At 49.1% G+C, this 23,442-nt stretch overlaps 1 protein-coding gene across 3 annotated transcripts; it reads right to left on the bottom strand.

The window, feature by feature from the left end:
• Positions 1–12,573: 12,573 nt before the first annotated feature.
• Positions 12,574–23,310, bottom strand: TXN2 (thioredoxin 2). Of its 3 annotated transcripts, XM_026117961.2 has the most exons (5): positions 23,097–23,284; positions 22,213–22,463; positions 19,928–20,051; positions 14,360–14,485; positions 12,574–13,598 (listed from the first exon to the last, which is right to left on the bottom strand). In XM_026117961.2, the coding sequence occupies exons 1-4, from the start codon at positions 23,220–23,222 to the stop codon at positions 14,369–14,371; spliced, it is 618 nt and encodes a 205-aa protein (XP_025973746.2). In that variant the 5' UTR covers positions 23,223–23,284; the 3' UTR covers positions 12,574–13,598; positions 14,360–14,368. The 3 variants fall into 3 exon arrangements, with proteins under 3 accessions (XP_025973746.2, XP_025973744.2, XP_025973747.1); XM_026117959.2 differs by lacking the exon at positions 12,574–13,598 and having other exon boundaries at positions 13,763–14,485; positions 23,097–23,281; XM_026117962.2 differs by lacking the exon at positions 12,574–13,598 and having other exon boundaries at positions 13,802–14,485; positions 23,156–23,310.
• Positions 23,311–23,442: the final 132 nt, after the last annotated feature.

Below are 23,442 nucleotides of genomic sequence, written 5' to 3'. Positions count from 1 at the left end.
AATGTTTAAACTACCGTAGCTGGGGCCCACAGGAAGCTTTTGGGAAGTGTGCACTAGGTATAAGACAGGAACCAAGAGAGTTAGTATTTAAAATACGCACTGACAATGAATTGCTTCTTTACTTAGAGAAAAACTGAGAAAGGGGGGAAGGAGTAAAGCTCGGCAACATCAGGAATTAGGCAAATAATTGTCTGATGGATACACCAGGTCTCCTGACCTCTTGTCCAGGACTTTGCTGCTGCTCAGCCCACAGTGTATTCCTTATTGTGGCAAGCTCCTCCTTTCAGGACACAGCAGAGTCTCCTCTGCATTTATGCATTCCCCACTGGAATATGCTGCATCTCAGAAAAAGAGATAGGCCCTAGGGGAGTCATTTTCCTAGAGAGAAGTGGAGGAAGATGGCCATTTGAAGGCTCACATGTTAAGTACAGGACTTGCAGGACAGCCCCCTCCCTTGACACTCGCAGTGGGGCCTGCGCCGCGCACTTGAGTCTCCCCATCTCTGTGCCTCCATGTGCCCCAGGCCCCCGCGCTGCCTGGCTGAGTGGGGTGCAGGAACCTCACAAGGGAAGTGCCCCAGCTATGCTCCAGAGGGCAGAGCTCAGCAAGACGCTGCACTCCCTGCCCATGCCAGACACCACAGCCCCCTACCCCATCACGCAGTCCCCTGCCTGGGTGCATCGTCTCCTGCAGGATCTCACATGCTGACAGAGAAGCAAACAAGAGACGTTTTGCACACGGCTGCTTATCTTTTCCACTAGCACTTTGTTTTGCCCCACTACGATTCTTCATTTCTCCTCCTACGCCTTTTCTTGTAAATTAACTCTCTCAGTTGAAGAATGAAAGTGCTGTCCTTCAAAGTAAAGAAACTTCTGGCCCACAAGCTGCTTAAAAAAGGCACTTAGACATGTGAGAAACTGCGCCAGAGTCCTCCCTCCTGCAGTGATTTACCGTAAAGCCCGTGCATAGTCTCAGATGGGAGGCTTTATAAACTTTGAACAGTCCAAGACAAAGACTGGTCCAGGGCAGAGCACCTGAAGAAATCAGACTTCAAGGTCTGTGCTTACACGTCTGCGAGCAGAAACATGGGAAACACTGCCTTCCTGGAGCTGGGGTGGGGAAGGGAGAACAGAGAAGCACGGGCAGGAAGAGCCTGACTTGGGAAGGTGCCCAGTCTCACACAGAGTGGGGCAGGTAGTGATCATACGACTATTTATGGCTCTTTTGCTTTGCGACAACCGCAGCCTTATATGGGCAAGAGAGCTCTAGTCCAAGCAGAGCTGCGGAGGTGGAGCCTCAAGGGGCACTCCTGATGCTTGCTCCCAGGCTATCTGCCTGTAAAGCCCACTGACCTCCTTCCTGGGAAAAACCCTGGGAACCCTCACTGAATCCAGCTGTTTAAATTTCAAACTAGAAAGCAACCCCTCCCCTTCTCCCCCATACCTCCTACTAGCTGGAGCTGTGCTGCAAGAGGAACCTCTGCATTTGTGATGTAGTGGGTATCTGTGAGAAATGGGTTGGAGAGTCCCCAGCATCGGACATGGGAAACCTATTCCCATCTGGTCATGATAGTACTGAGAACCGGAAGAAAAGAAGAAAGGGAAAACAAACAAACAAAAAAATCCCAGTGTTGTTTGTCAGACACTAGTGAGTGTGTGAAAGGCTGCAGCTGGCAAATCTGGTGCACAAACTGACTCTATCACAGAGCTTTTTGCCTCTGTACACGCTGCTGAGTCCCCCAGTATCTCTGGCAGATCGGCCCGTGTATGCATTGAGCTCTTGAACATTTCAAGGCTGTTCAAACCATCCAGCTGAATTGCCCTAGAAACTGGTTACAAATAAAACGAAACATAAACACGCTAAAAAAGTCACTGTCATCAGACAAGGCTGCTATGCACACACCATTCCTGACACAAGCTCATTAAACCTAGGACATGAAAATTTAAGCCACTAGATCACGTGTGTATGGTGGCTGGGATGGGGGAGTATGGTGAGCAGGGATGCAGACTGTAACTCTATTTCTGGACCTGCTGCCATTCTGTAGGACATCACCCCTGTGTGACTCAGTTTCCCTCAATGGGGAAAAAAAGAGGGATGTCATGGCACCCACCTTCTTCTGAGATGACTGAAATGCTTTGGGAAGCAACAGCAGATCAAGAGGCAAGGGATAAGCCACTCTACTTAGAAGCTGTGAAAGGCTGGCATTTCAGAGGACAGAGCACACACTGACTGCTAGCCCTCAGAGATCCTTACCAAACACAGTCATACTTAGCACTCCAGGAGGTAGTTATCTGTATTTTATAGGAGCGGAAAGAGTGGCATAAATAGCTTCCTCTATAATACACATCCCAGAAATAGAGGGCTGAGTGGGCTAAATGCTTACTGCATGGTCTTACCAGTGTCAGACACTCAAGTTTAGTCAGGGGTATACAAGCTGCCAAATTTAATGGCCTTCAATACCATGTACAGAGTTTTTATAGTTTTCAGTTCACATATTTTAAGAGCCAAGATAGAAAGCATCCAAAGGGAGCAGGAGCTATGGGAATGGTTCACAGATAGGAGACCTCCCCACCTCCCCATGGGATGCACCAAGGCCAGGATACACACAGACATGCACTGAGACCCAAAGGTGTTGGCCACAAGACACTGACTGGCTCACGTCCTCCTGTAGCTGTGATTTCAGATTACTTTACATCTTCATCTGCTGTGCCCCAGCACTGCACCACCTGTCCTGAGCCTACCACAACAGCCACTCTGGAACTGCTCACAGGTGGCACATTGGTCAAGAAACAGAGGCTGTGCCTCCTTTCCTTGGGACAAGTAACTTGGATTAGGTTAACCTAGAATGATGGAACATCACATTCCTTCTCACCCTAACAAAGATCAAGGCTGTTGTTTGAAGATTGCTCTAAGCCAGCTCAAGTTTGGGCAGCCCCCAAAAGAGGAATTCCCCTTCCCTCCTATTTCCCTTCCTCCTCCAATATTCACACTCCCACTGCTGCCTCTAGATTACATGATCAACTGATCCAACTGGAAATGAATGTGAACCAAAAGAAAGAGGGATGTTTTCAGCTGGATCATTTTCTTGGTCCAGTTGACTAGCCGGGTGCTAGAGAGACACTGGGAAGGCACAGCTGTGGGAGGGATTTTTCAGTGACAGCTCAAACATAGGCTGGTCAGAAACAATCAGGGAATCACAGCCCAGGAGAGACCAGAAAACCTTTGAAGTGATGCCATGAATTCACTCCAGCTGCACAGCTGGTCACAGGGGTTATTATAGTATCCCAGATGCAAGTGGTTGTGATCAGTACCTGTAATAAAGAAAGTATACTGTCAAATGCATAGGGCTGCCAAAGTCACATGGTCATTTAGTGTGGAAAGTAACTCTGGTCGTCGTGTGTGTGTGTGTGCACAGTGCTAGTGTTTGTGTGAGTGCAAGCTAAGTGTGTTGGAGGCATGGTCATACAGTGAGAGCCAGTGCACCTACCTATCATGTAATTATTGTCTCAGAAGTTCAGCTAATAAAAGTGGGTGCAAATCCACTGAAGTCTGTGGAGCTGTGCTGGTTTCTGGAGTGGAGTTTTATTGCACGTACGCTGTGTGAATGCCTTCCAAAAGTGCATCCAGGGATGCCTGTGTATCATCTTTCTCCTTCAGTGGCTCTGTACCTTAGCAAACACGGATCCTCCTTCTCATTGTTACTGGAGAAAATGTTTACAGTCAGGTCTCAACCTGGTCAAGTAGCTTCTCAATTACTCACCTCTCAGTTATTGTTCTGCTTCAGTAACTCTGAGGCTCAGGGAGGCAGGATGTACCAGGCAGTAGCTAGGACTGGAAGACAAAAGGCAGGACGACAGAAATCATGTTCTGCTCCGGCGATGTCGCCGGAGGGCAATGCATCACTACCATGATGTCATAACTGTGAGGTATAACCTTTAGAGCATTAAAAAAAAAAAAGAACACCCATTACTCATGGACCAGCCAAACATTTTGAAAGGAGAAGACTGAAACTTTATCTGCTTGCTGCCTGGGGATGATGGTAGGCAAAATGATGTATGACTGCAAATCAGTGGTGGCATTTGCAATATCAGGAATCCCCCCCCCCGCCCCCGGCACAGACAGAAGAATTGCTAATTGTGGCGTGATGAGCAGTCCATCTGGAGTCTTCATAGAAGATGGGGAATGGGGAAGGTTGAGAAGAACTCTAGGCTCTGGACTGGGGAAATACATAGCAAGAGGGACAGAGCAGGGATGCAAGACCTCAGATATGAGGTTAACAGATAGGTCACAGATATGATCTGCAGGCAGGAGGAGGGAAGCAGGGACAGGATATCTCTGTGCTGTCAGCTGAGTGTGCAGCTCAGCTTCCCTCCATCCACCTTACAAAGCCAGAAGCCCTGCGAGGAGGTGTCCTTGCATCTCCCTGGACAGAGGACGTGGGGTACTTCAGTGCAGGCCAAACTCTTGTTTGTGCAGTGTAGACGGACTGGGCAGGGTAGGGCCAAGCCCAGACCAGCAGCTGCCTTGTGGAAGATATGGGCACTGCAGTGCTAAGATACAGACCAGGGAAGAGGCAGCATCAGAAAGAGAAAGCCTGAGAATGCTGGTTCTCAGCTGGTCACATCTATTCCTCATTTTGGAGCAGGAATGTAGCCATCCAGTTTCTGTATTAAGGTGCTATAGCCCCATGGTGCTTGAATATCTGGCAGAGAAGGATGAGGGATACTGGGTAAAGACCTTCTTGGCTTTCAGAACCAAGCCAGAGCTGTGGCCTTAAAAAGAAAAGGAAGAAAATAGAGGAGGTCAAACGAGGATATAAATCTGCATAATGAAGAGTGAGGTGCTCAAAGGCCTGGCTGGTTCAGAGCAGGTCAAAGTTTGATCCTCAGCTATAAGAGATTATTACAGAAGTGCAACACGATAAATTTTTACTACAAATCAAGGACAAAAAACACAGACTGTTCACATCACACAGCTCCCTTGAGCCTGCAAATGATCTGGGGGGCTGCCTAAGGTGGTGTGGGCAACAGGAGGTCAGGTCAGGTTTGAAACACTGAGCTCGTTCCAGGGGTCAGCATCTCCTACTGAGACCCTTTGGTCAATCCCAGAGAAAGGCATGGAGGTAAAATTGCAACTCAGCCCACCCTTTCTGGCAGTTCCACCTCTGGATCTACCTGGCCCAGCTGGGGTGGGATGGAAAGCCATGCCTGGTAAAGGTCTGAGCTATCCTGCACCATCACTGCTGCTGGAAGACCCAAAATATGTGTACAGCCACAGTAAGCCATGGGGACCTTGTTCTCTGCTCAGGGCAGGGTGGTCCGTCCCTTCCAGCTTTGCAGCTCAGCATATCTCACAGGGCTTATCAGGTCGCGTGCCCTCCTCCCTGCCCAGCTGTACCCTCGGGGCCAGATTTTCCTGCTTCACCCCAAACGCTTATTTTTATTATTTTAAAACAAATAGAGTTGTGTCTGTTTTGATTTCCAGGCAGAGGTTAGAGGGAGGTCAGAGCTGACATCTGGGCTGGAGATAACATTCCCGTCTAATTAGCAAGCCCTGAATAACGAGGGCCTTCCTGTCCCCTCCCCCTGGCTCGCCCTGGCGCACCGCAGAGGGCAGAGCTGGCGTAGACCAGGGCAGAAACAGGGTGCTGAGCCCCTCTTAGCCGGGAGGAGCTCCCCCTCAGACAGTGGCTTGCTTCCCAGTGCCATGGTCCTCCACGGCTTGCTCGCGGGGGCTGGCGAGAGGCGCCTGCTGGCCCCGAGCGGGCAGCCGGCAGGGCCTCCTTCATCCCCAGGCGGGCGACACTTGCTCAGCCTTCACAGCCTGTTTCCAAGCACCCGGACGCAGTTTTCTGAAGCGCTCGGGACGCTGATCCTTTAGCTTAGTGCAGGGGCTGAAAGGGAGCTGAACTCTGGAAGCGCCTGCCCTGAGGGTGTGTGCAAACAGGAAATATCTGGTTGCAGACTCCGGCAGGACAGGAGCCCCAGTGGCACAGGGAGCTCTGCACTGCCGGGGCAATGTTATAGACAAGGTGCAAAAGCCTGACAGGCTTTGACGACCTGCCCAACCTCCTGCCACACAGTGGGGAAACTTTAAAGGTAGATGGATCGTGCCTGGATCAGCAGTGTGTTTTCCCAGTTGCCAAACACCTGCAGATCCTATTGTCTGGGGAGAGCCTATCCACCTTTTCTGGAAACCAGAGGTTACTGATTTTAGCACACTGAGTGCTGCCCTTACTGCTGTACCAGTGTCAGTGTGTTAAGAGATGAGATCAAGAGATGTCATGTTGGTGGAAGACACAAATGAAATGTGCAGTGAGGTCCCCCTGTCAAGGCACCTCTGTCCCAGAACTGTATCATTTATCTGTGCAGCGCAGCCTGCCAGGGTGACATGATGCAGCTGTTTCATTGTGCACAGCAGTACCGCAAACCAGAAGTAACCATGGCAAGAGCCAGTTTTGAGGCAGAAGAGCAAGCAGGGAGGCTGCCTGGGCCCCAGGCTATGCTGTCAAGGACAAGGAGCGAGACAGGAGGACTGTGGATAAGTTTAGGAGTCTTCCTGAGTTTCTCAGGCCTCCTGGAGTCCTCTGTGAGCACATGAGACCTTGGCACATGGGGCTACAGCATGCTGGGAGAGGCTGCGGGGCAAAGCCCCAGCCAGCAGTGGTGGTCTCCAGCCAGGCTCCTTTGGGCACAGGGCCTCGTTATCTGGCTGCTTGGTGCTGCAAAGTGATGGCCTGTCTCCCCCCATGGCCAGAGGGAATGAGTCAGCGGACCATGGTTAAAGCTGGCCACTTTTGGCTAGGATGCTGTGCTGGAGGTGGCAGAGGGGTGGCAATGCCAGAGAGGCCAAGTTTGTCCTCACTCATGAGAGTAGAAGAGGACCCCAGCCTTTGCTTTTTCCTAGCCAGCAATGTAGGAGCAACCATGGCCTGGGTTTCCTGCTGTGCCTGAGACATGGCTCCCCCTGAAGCACAGCACAAAGATGCTTGGATAAAGCCTGACTCTGCCATGAGAGAGACTCCCCAGCTCAATCACGCATGAGCTTTGAGTTTTCCTTGCAGCTCCCCCAACAGCAGCTCTCCCCCGATTGTGCCCAGCCAGCTCTTGCAAAACCTCGTGAGATCACAGGTGTAAGTGAGCGTGGAGAGGGCTGGACCTCAGCCAGGTGCTCTCCAGGTGAGATTGCAACACCCGATGCATCCACTTGATGCAAAACCTCAGCCCCCGCTGACAACCTTGGCAAAACTGGTAACATGCCAACCTGCCTGCACCGTCAGCTCCACGGTGGGGGGGGGGGTTTAATGAGGGTACACTTCAGTGCACAGCCTCCATCGCTGGGAACGGCACAGCCTGTTGATTCTTCAGAGGGGATGTGACCTTCATTCCTGGCCTTGGTGTAAAACCCAGTGAGGGGAAGGAAGAAAGAGGCAGGGGAAGAGGTTCAGGATTTAACACTGCCTGAGCTCAGTTGCAGTGCCCCAGGCTGCAGGCAGGACAAGGCCGGAAACTATGCCCTTGGGTCATCCACATGCTGCTGGTATCTGCAGGCTGGGCACACTGTTGTGGGGAGGCACAGCATCACAAGGAAGCAGCAGAACAGGGAGATGATGGCAACCCAGGAAGTCTGCTCATGGACATACCTTCACGTTTCAAGTTTGCATGCTGCAGACTCTAGTGAGACCAGCAGTGACGGGCCCCTCACATTCTCGTATCCTTTAATACCAGGGGCGCTGCCACCTTCTGACCCCCTGTGCTGTGCCAGAGAAGTCAAAAAGATGCAAAATGTGCTTCCTCTGAGTGTCACTAAGAAAACCTGAACTGGGAACAGAACTTGAGCCTAATGTCAGAGAAACGGGAACAAGAACTAAACACTGCCCAGACAGGTAGAAGGGGGTTGGTGTGCTGGGCAGCCACATAGTTTAGCATTAGAAATGCAGTGACAGGCTTGAGAGTGCCAATGTTTAATATTGTCTGAGGTCTAGGGAAAATTCTCTATGTTCCTGCCAGGATCTCAGGGTGAAGCCCCTCAGACCTGGCCGGGCTGGGAAAGGGAAGCTGGATCTCCTCAGGTCATGAGTAATGAAAGAGATAAACTGAAGGATCAGCCCGTTGAGGGCAAACTCAGGGAGCAAGAAAGAAGAGCTAGAAGGTTTCGTTGTGTAGTTTCCTGCCAAAAACTGGCAAGATTGTAAAATCATGAGCATAGAACAATAAGGTCTCCTGTCCCAACAGCTGCTATAGCCGTCACCTGGGGAGCTTCCTGCAATCAGCCAGTGGAAGGACAAAAAGGAGCTTCCACATGTTTTCCTGGAATTTGTCATATGCGTGATTTATACTCTGGTTAGTCCCTGCTATCCTCCCCTCCCCCAGGGTTGGGTGTCTCACCCTTGGAGAAGAGGATGTGGTTATTAAGACCAACTTCTGTTGAGGAGCAGGCTCATTTTTCAGACTTGCTTCTCCAAGCAGCTTTTCTTTATGACTTCTGAGTCACCCTATAGCCTCCCTGCAGACATATTTCCCCTATGCTCATTTTTCTCTGTGGCCACTGCTTGGACTTCCCCTGTAACCTGGGTACTATTACTCCTCTAGCTTACTGCATGCCAAAGAGACTCAAAGCACTCTGCAAATATTCTCTGGATACCACACATTGCAGCTCCACTGCTTATGGTTACCAGAGAGTTTGCATGATGCTGCCACCACCCCCTTTTTAGATAGTCATGTCTTTCCAAAGCGTTAGTCTCTTGGCCTGAACACTGCCATGCTTGATCTCTCCTCACAGATGAATATTTTTAGAAAGTTTGAGCTAAGACCATGCAGTCACTCCTGAGCTATGCCAGGGTGAAAAGAAAACAACCACTTTTGCGTGAACAATACGGGCATGTAACAAAAAGTCACTGCAAATGGGATTTTTCACCATCACTCAAAACTAGCTAAGCTTTGAAAGATGAAACTTGCAGTTAAAAAAAAGAAAAGAAAAAAAAGGCTTTTAGTGAACAGAAGGGGCTTTGACAATTTACTTAAAAAGCCAGATTAAAGCAAAACAATGTTATATAAATACTGGAAGGCATGTCACAGCTTGCGTGCAGTACAACACTCCATTTACATCACATCTGCTGTGCTAGCGAGACCCAGAGCCCTAGTTACCTGCTCACTGCAATGTGCCACAACATAGTGGTTCAAGCAGTCTGTGAGGAAAGGAGCTCAGCAATTCCTGTGCCCGCTGCCATGGGCCCTGTGGGGAAGCATTATTGCCTTAGGGTGAAGCAGAAGAAAGCAACCTTAAGGATCGCAGCACCTCTCCATCCCTAGGCCCGTGAAGCTACATGCACCACATGTGCGGAGCCATGTAAAATGCATGTCCTCTCACTCCCTGCTCTGCAGGCATCAGGACAGAGGAGCTGCAGCAGCTTGGGAGACCTGAGGTCACCATCATCTCCAGAAAACACCAAAATCTCTGGTATATTTTGTACCTTCTGGACAAAGTGAAGTGGATGTTTTTTAGGACTCTCATTGCAAAAATTTCCTGTTTTTCGGTATTACTCAACTACTTCTCCAGTCAGAGGAGAGATGGAGCTGAGGGTGCCTTTAGCAGCTGGGGAACTAGCAGTGGGGACCAAGGAGGGTACCAGGAACTCAGCCTGCCCTTAAGAGGGAAGAGCAAACAGGCTGGCTCATGTCTTCGTTCATCAGCAGCTACAGTGTGTGTGTGCATAAACATATGTATATATTCAGGGACATTTCTCCACAGAAGCTACTTGCCCTGAAGAAAAGTCAGTCAGTTCTAGTGTATTTTTATTGTGGCTGTTTTGATTACCAGGATCTGAGAGGTCCACGCAGGCAGGCAGGAGGTTGGGTACTGCCCTGAAGCAGAGCCTTGCTGTCTGCAGCTGTCCACTCTGTCTGCCCACTGGGATGAGCTGCTCCGCTATCCCCCAGTCTGGCCCCTCTGTCTGGGACTGGTCCCCCCGTCTCAGTCCCCACTGGGGATCTCTTGCCACCAGTGCACCAGGGAGGCAGTCACAGGGTTTCTCCTTGCTCCAACCCCACTGGGATGTGGAGAGCCATGTTTTCAAGCTCTCTCTAGAGGTCTCCAGTTTCCACCCATTTGGCTGCTCCAGGAGCATAAGGGGAGATTTGATGTCCACCTCCCCCCCTCCCCCCCTTCCCATCACACAGGTTTCTCCTGCTTCTCCTGGCTCCTTCCTTCCATGGAGCATAGGAAGGTATTGCACAGCACTGAAAAGAAAAAAAGCAACTGCTCCCTGCTTCCTCTCTGAACTCATAGCCCAGGGCGCCAGGTGCGAAATAGGGGAGGGAACAGGTATTGCTCTGCACAGCAACCCCTTCTGGCATCACACTCGGGCTGCAACTGCAGCACTGACAGGTTAGTTGCAGCCTCCAGTTTTTGCCTGAGAGAGGTTTTTTTAAGAGGGAAAGTGTTAATGAACTTAGAAAGCTGTAGTCAGAAAAACCAAAAGGCTTACAAGTGATCTGACTGTCCTTGAGAAGAACAACAGAAAAGTAATACTGAAGCACAGCTCTGGAGCTGACTGGGGCACCTGAACCTTTCTCACCTCTCCTTTTGTTCTTGCACTGCTGGGCAAGATGGATGGATGTACGCTGACAGACTCAATCATGGGTGGGCTGGAGTGGCAGGTAACAGGGATGGGGCTGTGTAATAGTTGATGTATTTTGATTTCTGTCTGGACCTCAAGACTTTGATAATTTATCTTATCTTTTTATTGCTTAGAATACTGCAGCTCCCCAAACTATGAGGGTATTACCATAACTTGTTATTCTTTAACTTACAGGAAGCTTCAGTGATCGTTTAATGTGACTCAGAAACACTTCTGAACACACTGAGCTTAACATTGCTGCTAATAAGTCTTCTGGGGTTTGAAATTTTAATTGCCAATTCTGTCTGAATCCTATAATTACTAATTGAAAAAAAGAAAAGGAAAAAACCACAGAGTGGTTAACAAGCTGCAGTGGCAAACAGTAAGGCTAGGTTAGTGAAAGGCCCTGCCTAGGGCAGCATTAGTGACTGCTGTTTCCCTGTTCACAGGGGACTGATATTTGCTTTTTTCTTTACACAGGAGGAGTGGTACAATATGTTGACAAAGCAAAAGATTTACTGTTAATATTAGCTAGCCAGACTGCTGAGGCCGTATCTGACTGGAACCAAATCTGGCCCCAACTCCTGTCCCCATCAAAGTTGTACGAGCATTTGTGGGGAGCCAACTCCTTGTATGCTGCAAATCAGGCAACCTGAATTTTTCATGTCTACCCACACATTATTCTGGTCACAGCTTAGCATACCTAGCAGAAAAGGTAACACAGTTCGCCTTCTCTGAGGCCTTTGGCATGGCACAGAGCAGACGGAGTTTAACATGGAGTTCAGCAGATGGACACAAACATCTTGAGGAAAGGAGCAGCTGCTTTAGGGCTTGATGCAAGCCAACAGAAGTGAGTGGAAAACCTCCAATGGCCTTGATTCAGGCCCCTTTGACAAGAACACGAGCACAAAGGCAGAGGTAGGGTACAGGAATTTTGTGGGGGTCTTGATGTTGGGTTCAGAATGTACCTGGGAGCAAGAAGCAGGTTTGGTTCAGCTTTGCACCCTTGGAAAGCCACCAGCTGCCACACGTTCTTAAAATAGCAACCAGGAACATTAGAAGCAGAGAACAGTGCTGTAATGCAGCAGTCCTGGGCGGGAAAAAGTAAATGTTTAACAGATTGGAGGAATGTTAGACATGTTTAACTCCAAAAATGTAGAACAACTGCATCCTTGCCAGAACAAGAACAGAGAAAACATTTTAACAACTGACCTGGAAAAAGCAACTATGGTTGAGAAATAACCTATTGCATTGTCTCTCTCAGGAATGACCAACATCACATTCAGGTGGCATGAAAATTGCTTTGTAACCCCCCTCTTTTTACTTCTATATAAATACACTGCTTGTAGTGCTTCCCAATTCCACTTTATCTGTTAGTAACAGCAGCTGTGGAAATCCTTGAAGCCTCCCTCAGCAGACACTAAACAGAGATTTGAATTAAAATCCTGCTGCAGAAAACGTCTTTGCACTTTTAAGTCCTGTACTGTAGTGACATTTTTGCAAATCACTCGGGGAGTCCGAAGGTGCTCCCAAACTCTCCCTTCTCCTCTCCACCAGCTATAATGTTTTGGAGAGCTTTTTCGCAGTGCACTACATATGTGGGTCTTCAGTATTTATCTTAGAGAAACAGTTGTGGTTTTCACGCAATGCATTCTAAAGCATGCTGCTGCTTTAATAGCTGAATGCCACATGAGCTCCACTTTTCCTTAGAAGGAAGTGATAAAATAGCTAATTTATACTGTCTCTTAAATGCACAATGCAAAGTCACTGTGTTTTTTCCTGTTCTGTGGGATGGTGAGGCATGAAAGTTGACTATTGTTGGGTACGTGACGCTGTTCCCCTACTTTTCCTGCATGTGCAGGAAAATAGAGATAGTCTTTACTAGAAGTGTTTATGGAGCAGGAATGCTAGGTGAACTGAAACTGCAGAGCAAATTGCCTGGCCTGAAACGTGAGCAGGATACCAGCAGCATTATTTTATTTTTGAGACCACTAAAGTGAAGTGCTATTTTAACTGATCATAGTTGACCAACAGTGCTTTGCTGAATTACCTCCATGTGACATCACTTCCAACAGCATACTATGTCAGCAACATGCCAGGGTGTTAGCTCAGCCTGGACCTGTCAGCAAGGTACCCCCTCTAAGGCAACTGGCACCAATTTTGCTGTTATCCAGGCCCCATAGTGCCCAGGGTGAGGAAAGCACGTGACAACAGCAATGCCTGCAGCACTGTGATTGCAGCATAACACACAGGACTTAGATCACCACTCCCCCACTCCTTAAAAAGGTCATAAATGGTTATTGCAAAGGTGTAGAAAAAATTGCCTTGCTGCTCGTAACAACCAACCTATGCCAGGGAGGCAAAATGGAGCAGAGCCAAAGCAGTGTTAAGAGCGACTGAAGTGAAACAGAAGCAGGGAAGGGGAAAAAGGCTTTTACATGGTTATTAAGCATTTACAGTGTTCTCATGCATCTTAGGTAAGTCACCTGAAGCTAAGTGTTATAATGGGCATCAGCCCTGGCCTTGTGCTCTGCCTACAAGTGCAAGAGGAAGCTTGGAATGGGGCACTGCAGAGGAAAATGGGAAGCATCCAAAAGTCAGGTTGACTGGAGACAGGTATAGGACAGAAAGAGGAGGAGGAGGGAAGGGCTGAAGGCTGCTGGTCATACAAACACAATTCTGTCCCTTGGTCTAAAGGTCAAGGCAATTAAAGTCAAAAGGCTGTCTTTTGGCATGGCTCACCTGCGTGAGCAGATTTAATTATTCACATAAGGGAGAAGGAGGCTCTCAGACTCCTCAACCAGGAAAGGACTGAAAAAAGCACCCTGGGTGTGTGGGGGGTGCTGAGCAAGTTTGTTATGTGCAATAAGCCAGTGTTCCTCTGCACACAGGAGAGTCCTTTTTCCCGGAGTCCTGGATTCAGCAGCACCAACAATGGGTCTGATCAGATTGGGAAGTCAGAGAAGCAGCATCGAAAGCCCTGTAAAATAATCCACTTATTTGTTTTTAGGAACATTACCTTTTAGGCTATCTAAGTGTCTCGAGTCTTAACCTGCACTTTTCCAACCCATCATAAGAAATAAGCCACTGCTCTGCTTATCTTCCTTCTCACCTCTCTGGACAGGCAAGGAGACTTCCCCAGGATTTCAGAGAATCAAGGTTTATTCTCCAAGTAGACAGAAGTGACCAATAAAGTTCTCTTTATTACAGACCTACAATAGGAAACCCATAAAATATTTCTATTTTCTCTTATAAAAGACAGAAGCCCACAGATTTGCAGAAGATTCATACGTGTCCCAGCAACATGAGGACAGAGGGACAAGGACACGTTTCACAGACAATGCAGAGGCGTTCTCAGCTTTAAACAAACCCACCCAGGGCAGGTATGCATCCACGTCTTGCAGGGAGTAGCTGCCCTCTGCTCTGGGCTATCTGACACTAGGCAAAGGGAAAAACATTCCTCCTCTAACTCAGCTCTTTGCTGATAAAGATGGGCTCCTAATTCCAGCCACATTCCCCACTTTGAGAATAAGCAGCCATGCTCTTCAGCACCTTTATAACTACTGCTGCCCAAGAGAAGGGGGGAGTGGGAAGGAAAGGTTACAACATCGTCCATCTCCTAAAACCCCCAAAACATAACAAAACCCCAGGCTCCACAAGTCTGGCAGGTCATGTGCCCATCAGCTCTCCCAGGCAAGGAATGAGTGACATGGACACATCCAGAGGCAGAGGTACAGCCACCTTTTTACTTCAGGCTCCGATGAGTTTCCTGAGGAATGCTTCCAGCTGATCCTCATCTTTTATCCCCACAAACTTATCCACAACATCTCCGTTCTTCATAGCCAGCACAGTTGGCACTGCTGACACCTGGGGGACAAGAGAAACAGAGACATGTGTATGCAAAGGCTGTGAGGAGACCGGCTGCACTCAGACCCCAAATGGAGCGCTACAAAGACCTGCTGTGCCTCCTTGGCGTCCCTCACTCCTGGGAGCAGCAGGTTAACTACACTTGGCTAGAGACCAAAAGCCAGGTACAAGAAAAGAGAAAGATATTTTTAGGTAAGACTTTGTTTTCCACTTCCAGAGACTTCATTTTCTAAGGCTAAAGGCATTTTATTAAGAGCAAGCTACAAATTCAACCTCCTCAGGCCTCTCTCTGTAAGAGAGTAACTGTACACTGCCCAAGGCTAACGTGTTCCCTAGCAAAACCAGTGGCCTTATCTCTGTATTGACTTAAGTAACACTGCTCAAGTTAAGTCTGTGCAACTTTTCTAGTTTAAGTAAGACCCAAAATTTAAAAGAAAAAAATAAACCTAATATAAAATTAAACAGGTAAAGCTTTTGCCCCCTCCAGTACAAATTCCTCTTCTCCTTTCAGGCTTCCCGTTTAAGCTCTCATCAGCAAACAAACCCAATCTTTACCAGTACGTTCCAGGACACCTCTCAGACATGATCTTTGGACATTTTATGGCTGGGCTGGTATCAGATTGGGCCTGTGTTTTTCTCCAGATAGGAAAGGAGCTAGAGGACGGCTCCCCACCCCATCACTGAACAGGCAGAAGATTTCCTGCTCTATCCTACCACAGTACTGACAGTCCCTTCCAGCCCATCTTTCCTTTTCAGCGGTTTAGCTTGTTATCAGCGACTGTCCACTGCGGATCCCTGACAATTAGGTAAAAAGAGAGAAATCCCCTCAATCAGAGACAGCACGCAGCCATATTGCTCTGGGTGTTACTATTTTAGTCTAGAACAAAATTTGCTGGGAATTACCCAAGAGAACAGCAGTGGAAATGACAGTGCTCCCCAGGGACTTGCCGAGTGAACGACAACAGAAGAACTTTCGGACCTTGCGGACACAATCCAGAGAAGGAGCAATCAAAGCTCAGAGAGTTGCATGAGGGAGAGATCTGGTTGTGTTTCTGAGTAGACAGCTGCATGCCCCTGCAGCCTCAGCACCCTTTTACCTGTACAAAGCCTCTCCCCTGAAACACATCCTGTCCATATCTCGCCTGCTGCCTGTTTGCCAGCCTGCAGGGCCTTCCCTCACATGCTCCCAGCTGTCTTCCACTTCGCTGCCAGCAAGGATCTGCCACACTCACAAATCCTTCCTACAGGAAACCCTCCAGAGATCTGGCTTTGCTCCCATCAGGGGTTTGAGATGAAAGAGATTTTGTTCTTCTGTTTCTTTCCCATTTTAGCTGGCCAGTCCAGCATGGTTCCCTGTAGCCTGTCCTCCAGGGCCTTGTGCAGTCTAATTTGACAGGATGGCAGCAATGGGGCTTCCGCCACCTCCTCTAGTGCTGGTGCAATGCGTGTTCTTCAGCTCCTCCTAGTGACTGGCTGCAGCAGATCTGGAAAACTTGGGCCCCAGAGCTGTTGACATGCTCACTTGTGATTTCAGACAAGAGAAGTACAACAGTGCAAATACTGCATTTGACTGGTCTCTCCTCTCCTAGAAGGGCAAAGTTCCACAGAGCTTTCCTCTGGTTTGTTAAGTGGGGTAATAATGAGCAGAGTTACCCCAGCTCCATCCAAAAAACAGTGTATCCAACCAGCAACATTAAATTTCACACCACAAGACACAGCACTAGGCCAGGTGAGAAACAGATGACACTTCAAAGCACTAGAGAAGACCAGATAATACTGAGTTACAGGGCTCTGCATGCTGACCAGCAGACCCATGAGCTTCATGCATACTTGCTCCCTTCATCTCCCACACGTCTCAAGTCAGGCATAGTATCAGGGCAGGCAGGTGATATGCCCAGATCTCCTCCCTCCCTGTTCCCCTGGGGTAGCAGCAGAAGCACTGTGCTCTATGCTTTTAAGAGTCAAAGAAAAACCCAACAGTCTGAAAGAGAAAGGCGCAATAGCAGTTTTAAAACTGGGCACCACGAAGTTGGAAGCCCTGAGTGGGGCCCGGTTCCCCCTTTTTGTAGCAGTTAGGAAATCTTGACAACAGGCCCAGGGACAGACTCCAGAGCTAGGCAAGAACCAGAGACCCGGTGAGATCCTTGCATCTGCTTAGGGAAAATGACATTCATGACAGCATCCCTTCTGTTAGCTACAGAAGAGGCAGCCTGTTAACAGAGCACATACTTGGTTGTGGTGCTTATGAAGTAAACATCGTGGGAATTTCTAAAAGGCAGGAAACTTTCAGCTTTCTGTTGTTGTTTTTCTCCTATTTTTTTGGATCCAATCTGCACTGAAACTAAAAAAGCCCTCCTATTCCTCCAGAACATTTCTAGAAAAGAGGTCAGGCTGCTTTTGATCAGCTCTGAAAAAAATAAAGGGGGAGAAAAAAAAAAAAAGAGAGAGCAGACATCCAGGCTATTCCTGGCAGCACTTCTACCAAGGGAATTCTCTCCCAACCAAAGCTGAGGCTTTTGTACTAATTCAGATCCTACACAGCTAGGCAGGGGGAAGGATTTCACCCATGTTTAGGAACAAGACATAAAACTCCGAACAGGAATGAGCTCTGTTGATGAACGACTGCCCCTGTGTCCATCAGTTCTCCAGGACTACTTCAGGTTTGCACTGCCCACCCATAGCAGAAGGGACTGCTCTTTCCCAGTGGACAGGCATAGGGCAACAGGCCAAGGCAAAATATAAATTTAAAGAATTTTAAGAAAAAGCAGATGAAACAAAAGTATTCCTTATCCCTTTTTGCTCTTAGGGCAAGAGGTCAAGAGCATGGTGGAACAGTGGGAAAAGGCCGCAGTCAGAGATTAAAGGTGTTAGATAAAAGGAGTAGGAATCCCCAGAGAAAGAAATTCTGTGTTGTGCATAACTGGACAGGGAAGGGTGTCTGGAATGTCTCTAGTAGCAGGAAATGCGTCTGTGCTTCGTGCTAAGCTGGGACAGCTCGGAGCCAAGGGCAGACAGAAGCGTGTGTGAAGGAATGCACAGGCATTCCTTGGCTCTTCAAAGGGGTCTCTCCCCCTCTCCCTTCCTCCCCCCACACTAGTGAATCTGTTGGAGAGGATGTTGTGCAATCAGGCAACAAGCTGGGGTCTACGTGCGTGGGCAGGGAATAAACATAGATGGGAGGAGATTTCCTGGCAGCTAGCAGAGGAGTTATGGTGGTGGCATGGACACTGAAAACCCCCAAGATGAAAACTTTCTCAGCCTAGAGACATCTGATCCCAGGTGGAAGGGCTTTAAAAAAATCCCTCTTTGGCTTTCCTCATCTCTTCCAAATACCATCTTTGGTCCTTCTTTGATCCTGACTTAGTATCTTCCCATCAGCCCTTCTGCTCACATCTCCATAACTGGCAACTTCCCAGAACAAGGAGCAAAACCAAGCATTTGCTCAGTATGATATAAACTGGGGACCAAACTTCTGTCTTAAAAAGGATACCCCAAATTATGAAGACAAGATCAAAAATTCCTCCTTTACCCCTAACCATTTGTGGCTGCCAAGAGAGGGGGTCTTAGCCACAGGATAACAGTCAAGACTAGACACACACATCACCCAGAGAGCAAATGGTGCAGTGACTAACCCTAGGCTGTCCTGCAAAACGAAACGGTGTTGTGTTTAAGACTTCTGAAGGAATTGCTGGAAGCCAGCCCTTCCCCACAGCCTGACTCTTGCTTGCACCTACCCCACCAGGGCTGTAGCATAGGCAGACCCTGCAAATAAATGTATGCATGTGGTGGAGGACGGTGCAGCTGCTCACTCACTGCCTTGTGAAAGTGCACGTGATGCTGAACAGAGTAATCAGTCTTACAGAACTGAACAACTTTCAGCCTTTTTAAAGACCTTTCTTTACATATGTGCACTCTATTTGCTGTTTTCCAGTCATCTGAGATTATCCTCTTGTAATCCTAGCTAATTCTACCTATAGGAAGGCTTGGAACAATAAAAGAGTTAAGCTAATAATCTCCATTCTCTTCTCCTTAGATAGGACAGTTGCTACCAAGCTACCAAGACCTTGCCTGCATCGATTAGGATTTAACACTTTTTGACCCTTTCTGAAACAACCTCCGCCTCCTCAACTTGTTCTCACTAGCACCCTTGAGCAATACAGCCATCAGGCTTGCAGTACACAGCCCTTTTAACAAGCCAGCAGCCATCCTCCTTGACCTTGGCGTATCTATCAGCATGCTGTCAGCAAGGATGGCATCAGGGGTTCTCTTGCCAAGCTTGTGGAAATTGAATCCTCTCATTTGTGGGCACCTACTGGGCAAACATCCCACCACAGCACAGGCAGAAAGTTCTGCTTAGGAAAGAGTGGGAGGGAACAAGCTGCTTCAGCTTCCTCCTTTTTCCAGCACTGCAGGGTATGAGAACAGCACAGAACACTTCCTCCAGGCTTAGCAAAAAATCACAGCTTGCTCACGAGTCAGTTGAGTTTGCTGAGCAAATTGAGAAGCTTCCTGTGCTAGCCTCGGCCCTGGGAACAGGATGCCATCCAAGGAGAGGGAGCAGCTCCTATCTGCGTGATATGCAAGTGAAAATTAAGCTCTTTCTTGGCTGTAAAACACAGCAGCAGGATGCCCTGTCTCCATGGATTGAGTAGTTGTTTACAAGGAGAGACAGCAGGGGCTAGGAGAGTCTTCGGAGAGATTCTCTCATTTCTTAAACTGCCTATTCACTAACACAGGAAGAAAACAAAACAAAACGAAACCCTAAAAAACACATAAGCCAAGGTCGTGGCCTTCTCTGGTCACTCTGCTCCTTCCTGGGGGCAAGGCTGCACAGAGAACACACACATGCAACAAGAGCGTGAAATAGTAACATAAGCATGGAGGCCCCCAATTGTCAAGAGAGAGATGTATGCTCCTATTGTGTATGTATGTTCCCTGTGCTGCCTTTCACTTGTCTAAACAAAACCCAAAGTGTCTCCTTGTGATGCATCTTAAAGATGTGACATGATCACCCAGAGAGAAAACCAAAACAAGAAAGGAAAAGAGAGGATGGGCTGGTTGCATGAAGAACTGTGTTCAAGAGCTCAACAGACTGATGCTTGTTACTTCATGTCCTGCCTCACGTCTGAGCAGCCTATGTACACAGCAAAACACTGCATATGCTCCAAGCTCCTTGGGGGCAGGCAACCACTTACACACTCCTGCAATGCTGAAAGGACACATTTCTGCAGTGAGAGGTGAGAATGCTGAACATGAGCAGCAGAAGAGAGTCAAGCAATAAGACCCATTGAATAAAGAGTGACCAGTGAATCAGCAATCTGTAGGCAGTGGCACTGGGCTTCCTTTCCCTCCAATGTTGCTGCCACGCAGACACACCTCTCCACAGAGCGAGACTATCTTTGCATCGTCAGCAAAGAAAAGCCCATGCTCTTCGGCCCCTACCTCGTATTCAATAGCAAGGTCTGTGTGATCATCAATGTCCACTTTAGCCATCAGCACCTTCCCCTCCTGCTTGGCCACCATCTTCTCTAACCTGGGGCCTAGGATCTTGCAGGGGCCACACCATCTGACGAAGAAAGAGGAGAGCAGGCATTAGAGGAGACAAGCACAGCAGCAGCTATGGCAGGGCTTGCTGATACACCAGTGCCTTTACCAGCACTTCACCTCTCTTGTCTTCACCTTGACCTTTGTGCCACAGGATGGCACTAGGATTTAAACACTGAGTGTAAACATTAACCAACCCTCCTGCAGCCCTTCCATTTAAAAGCTAAGCTAGCAACACCGTTCCAAAATCATGACTTCAAAAGATGTTTCTATCACAAAGGCACTGTCAAATTTTTGTAGAGGTAAGTGAGAGGAGGAAGAGGTCACTATGTAGAATTCCTTTTATTCACAGGGTGCTTTGGATGTCATTTCAGTCATATCAAAATCTGCTCTGCCAAGCTAATGGGGTCTTCCTTCCCCCTCTTACCAGCCATTCATCCCTACCCACCTCTGCGTTCATACTAGTGCTTACACATTGATCTGTAACCCAGCTGATTGCTCAGTTGCACTTGTGTGAGTGCGGCCATCAGGTATGGGGGTAGCAGCCCACACTAAGTTTGGCTTATGCTAGTGGTCAAGCAGAAGATTTAGCCTCCATAATAATTTCAGTGTTTACAGAAAAGCCCCCTTTAGCTGCAAAAATTGCAAAGACATAGTATCTGTTAAAAGAAAGGCTACCCATTTCAAACCCAAGTGCAGTAATAGCAGACTCTGCAGAGCTTTGTACACAGAAAACATTCATTGCTTCCTCTAACTGCGCCAGTTAGGAAGGCATGAGCTTATTTAGTTCAAAAGAACATGAGTTAAAGCTAAGTGCTCTTATTGTCATCTTTTTTTATCTAAAATTGAAGCTCTGGTAAACTTTGTTCCTCCTCAGATTCTCTCCATGTCAGATTTCAGGCTTTCAGTTTGCCCTCTCCTCCCTGGGCAATCCCAGTTAACATTCATTTTGGTTTGTCTGTTTGGTCTATTTAGAGCACAAGTTTTCAGGCTGATTTGTGCTGTTTGCCCAGAATCTGTCACAATAGGCTCAGATATCGACAACACAGGACTAGCAAAATACTTAAGAATACAAAGATAATCAATATCCTTAATCCAGCAGTTAACATCTAGGTATATTTTTATTGGCAAGAGGATGGCAAAATCTTTACTGATGGCAAATGCTCCTGTTGGTATCACAGGGCTGTTACTGACAAAGGCCTTTGCTATCAACAGCCCTGCCTCAAGAGCAAGCAGCATTAAGAAAACTGGAAAGACAAAACACGATCACTCAGGGAAGCGCAAATCTTCACAGCCACTCATTCTTGTCACCTGAATACAAAGAGATACTTAAAAAAAGCTGAAGGTAATAAAAAGAGCATTAAGAAATGATTCAACAGTGGGCACAGCTTCACTTGTATTAAATTAATGAGGTTATTTGCTGTAATCATCTGCCTGGACCTTTGAAGGAAAGTACAGCCAACTGGGCAACGTGCTGCAGCAGACACCATTACAGCACAGCACAGCGCACATCTCTTGAGCCATACAGGAGCAATGAGATTTGCAAGGCAGCAAAACAGAGCAACGAAACTTGTCCCTGGGACTTGCCATCATCAGACCATAGGCTCCAGGTGGTGAGAGGTGCAGCAGCACTGTGCAAACACAGGCCCTCTTAAGGCCCACTGTGTTATGCTCATTATTTCTTGTCCATTAGCTACACTGACACCTTGATAACATATGAAGCACAGTGTTTTTCTAATGTTAATATTGTTAGGTGTTTTTAAGAAGTCATATAAGGGGGTGCACAGAGACACTGGGATTTTTTCAGTCTTGAGGTGTTTTCTGCAGGATGATAAAATGCTCACACCAAGCTGACACCAGAGCATTTTGAAGGTGTAACTACACTGCCCAGGGGAACGCTTTCTTGGCATTTTTGTTTTAAATACTGGCAAGGCTGTGCTTACAAAGGTGTAAGACAGGTGAAATCTCCAAGGACCTCACTGTAGAGGCAGGAGTGCTTCTTAACAACAGAAGTCCCGGGGAGGTAGGTGCCCAGCAGCGCTACAGCTCGCACAAAAAGCAGTGGTGGGGAGGGACAAGCTACCCGAAGGGCCATCATGGCAGGAAAACAAGGCAAAAGGATTTGCATTTGAGACAACGGAGACATGCAAAAGCCACTCCTGGCCATGGGCCCGGGCACTTACTGTGCATGGAAATCCACCACCACGGGTTTGGGATTGTTCACCACGCGGTCTTGGAAGTCACTGCCGTCCTGCACGTTAAAGGTGCTCCCGCAGCCCGCCGGGGTGGCCAGGGCCCTACCAGGGGCTGTGGGGCCAGGGGACACCAGGGGGCCATGGGGCACTCGTTGGGGGAGCCCAGCCCATGGTCGTGGTGGGGGCAGTGTGCGGGGGGCGAGGGACAGCAACCGCCAGAGCGCCAGCTTCTGGGCCATCTGTGGGGAGAGGAGGAGGAACATGGGGCAAGTGTACCCGCTGCCCCACGGCAGGCCCCGCTGCAAGGGACAGTCTTGAAACTAGAGGGTGCCCTAGACTGAAATATGGGGCACCATATGGGAGCACTTACTGCCCCCTACACCCAGTCCCCACCTCCCCACTGCAGGTCCAGCCACCCTCCACACCCATGGCACAGGGCACCTCAGCTGTAGGGTCCCAGCCACGTTGCCACAAGGCAGAGCCCCCCACCAGGCCCAGAAGCCCCGCTACCTCCTCCAGCCCCCTGCAGCAAAGGCCCTCCCAGACATCCCGATGGGGTCCCCATTCCTCACCCACCCATGGGGCAGGGCCCCTGCCCATGGGGCACCAGCTGCTCCCCCAGCCCCATGAGGCAGGGCCCCCCCGCACGGCACAGGGTCCTGCTCACCCCCACCCACCCTGCCACCATAGGGCAGGGCCCCCCAAGCCATGGGGCCCAGCTGCTCCCCCAACCCCACAGCACAGGCACCCCTCGACACGGAGGCCCGCTGCCCCCAGCCCCATGGGCCAGACCCCCCCAACCCCGAGGACCCCCTGCCCCACGGGCCAGGCCCCCCGACCCTGGGTCCAGCCCCTCCCGCCCCGCCCCGCACCTTCCCGGGCCCGGAGGTGACCCACGCCCGGCCAAGCATTCGCACGGCGCTGTACAGACCTGCGCGCTGATTGGCTGCAGGCGCAGGAAGGCTGCAGAGCACGGAACCGGTACAGCCGGAGATCATTGGTTAGAGGCGGATGACCCCAGCCGGAGCGCCAGCTGACTGGTCGGCGGCGGAGGAACGGAGTGACACCCCCCCCGGTGCCGGCTCCCGATTGGCTAGCGCAACGGTCCTTCAATTCCCTCCACGGGCCTGCGGAGAAAGCGCTGTTTGTTACGCAGGGCAAGACCCTGCGCGCTGTTTGGCGGCGGCTCGCGGCGGCGCCCGCCAATGGGCGCTGCGC

Source organism: Dromaius novaehollandiae, chromosome 1 (genome assembly GCF_036370855.1).
Source record: "Dromaius novaehollandiae isolate bDroNov1 chromosome 1, bDroNov1.hap1, whole genome shotgun sequence".
In the NCBI taxonomy this organism is placed as follows: Eukaryota; Metazoa; Chordata; class Aves; order Casuariiformes; family Dromaiidae; genus Dromaius; species Dromaius novaehollandiae.
The sequence above is the reverse complement of the archived record's forward strand: the minus strand, read 5'-3'. Positions and strand labels throughout refer to the sequence as shown.

Excerpts from the sequence above, each read along its gene's own strand:
- TXN2 (XM_026117961.2), bottom strand. The coding sequence starts at position 23,222 with ATGATCTCCGGCTGTACCGGTTCCGTGCTCTGCAGCCTTCCTGCGCCT. Across the intron at positions 22,464-23,096 it reads TCACCTCCGGGCCCGGGAAG|ATGGCCCAGAAGCTGGCGCT; the intron begins GTGCGGGGCGGG and ends CTCTCCCCACAG. Across the intron at positions 14,486-19,927 it reads ACCTTGCTATTGAATACGAG|GTGTCAGCAGTGCCAACTGT; the intron begins GTAGGGGCCGAA and ends CTTGTCCCCCAG.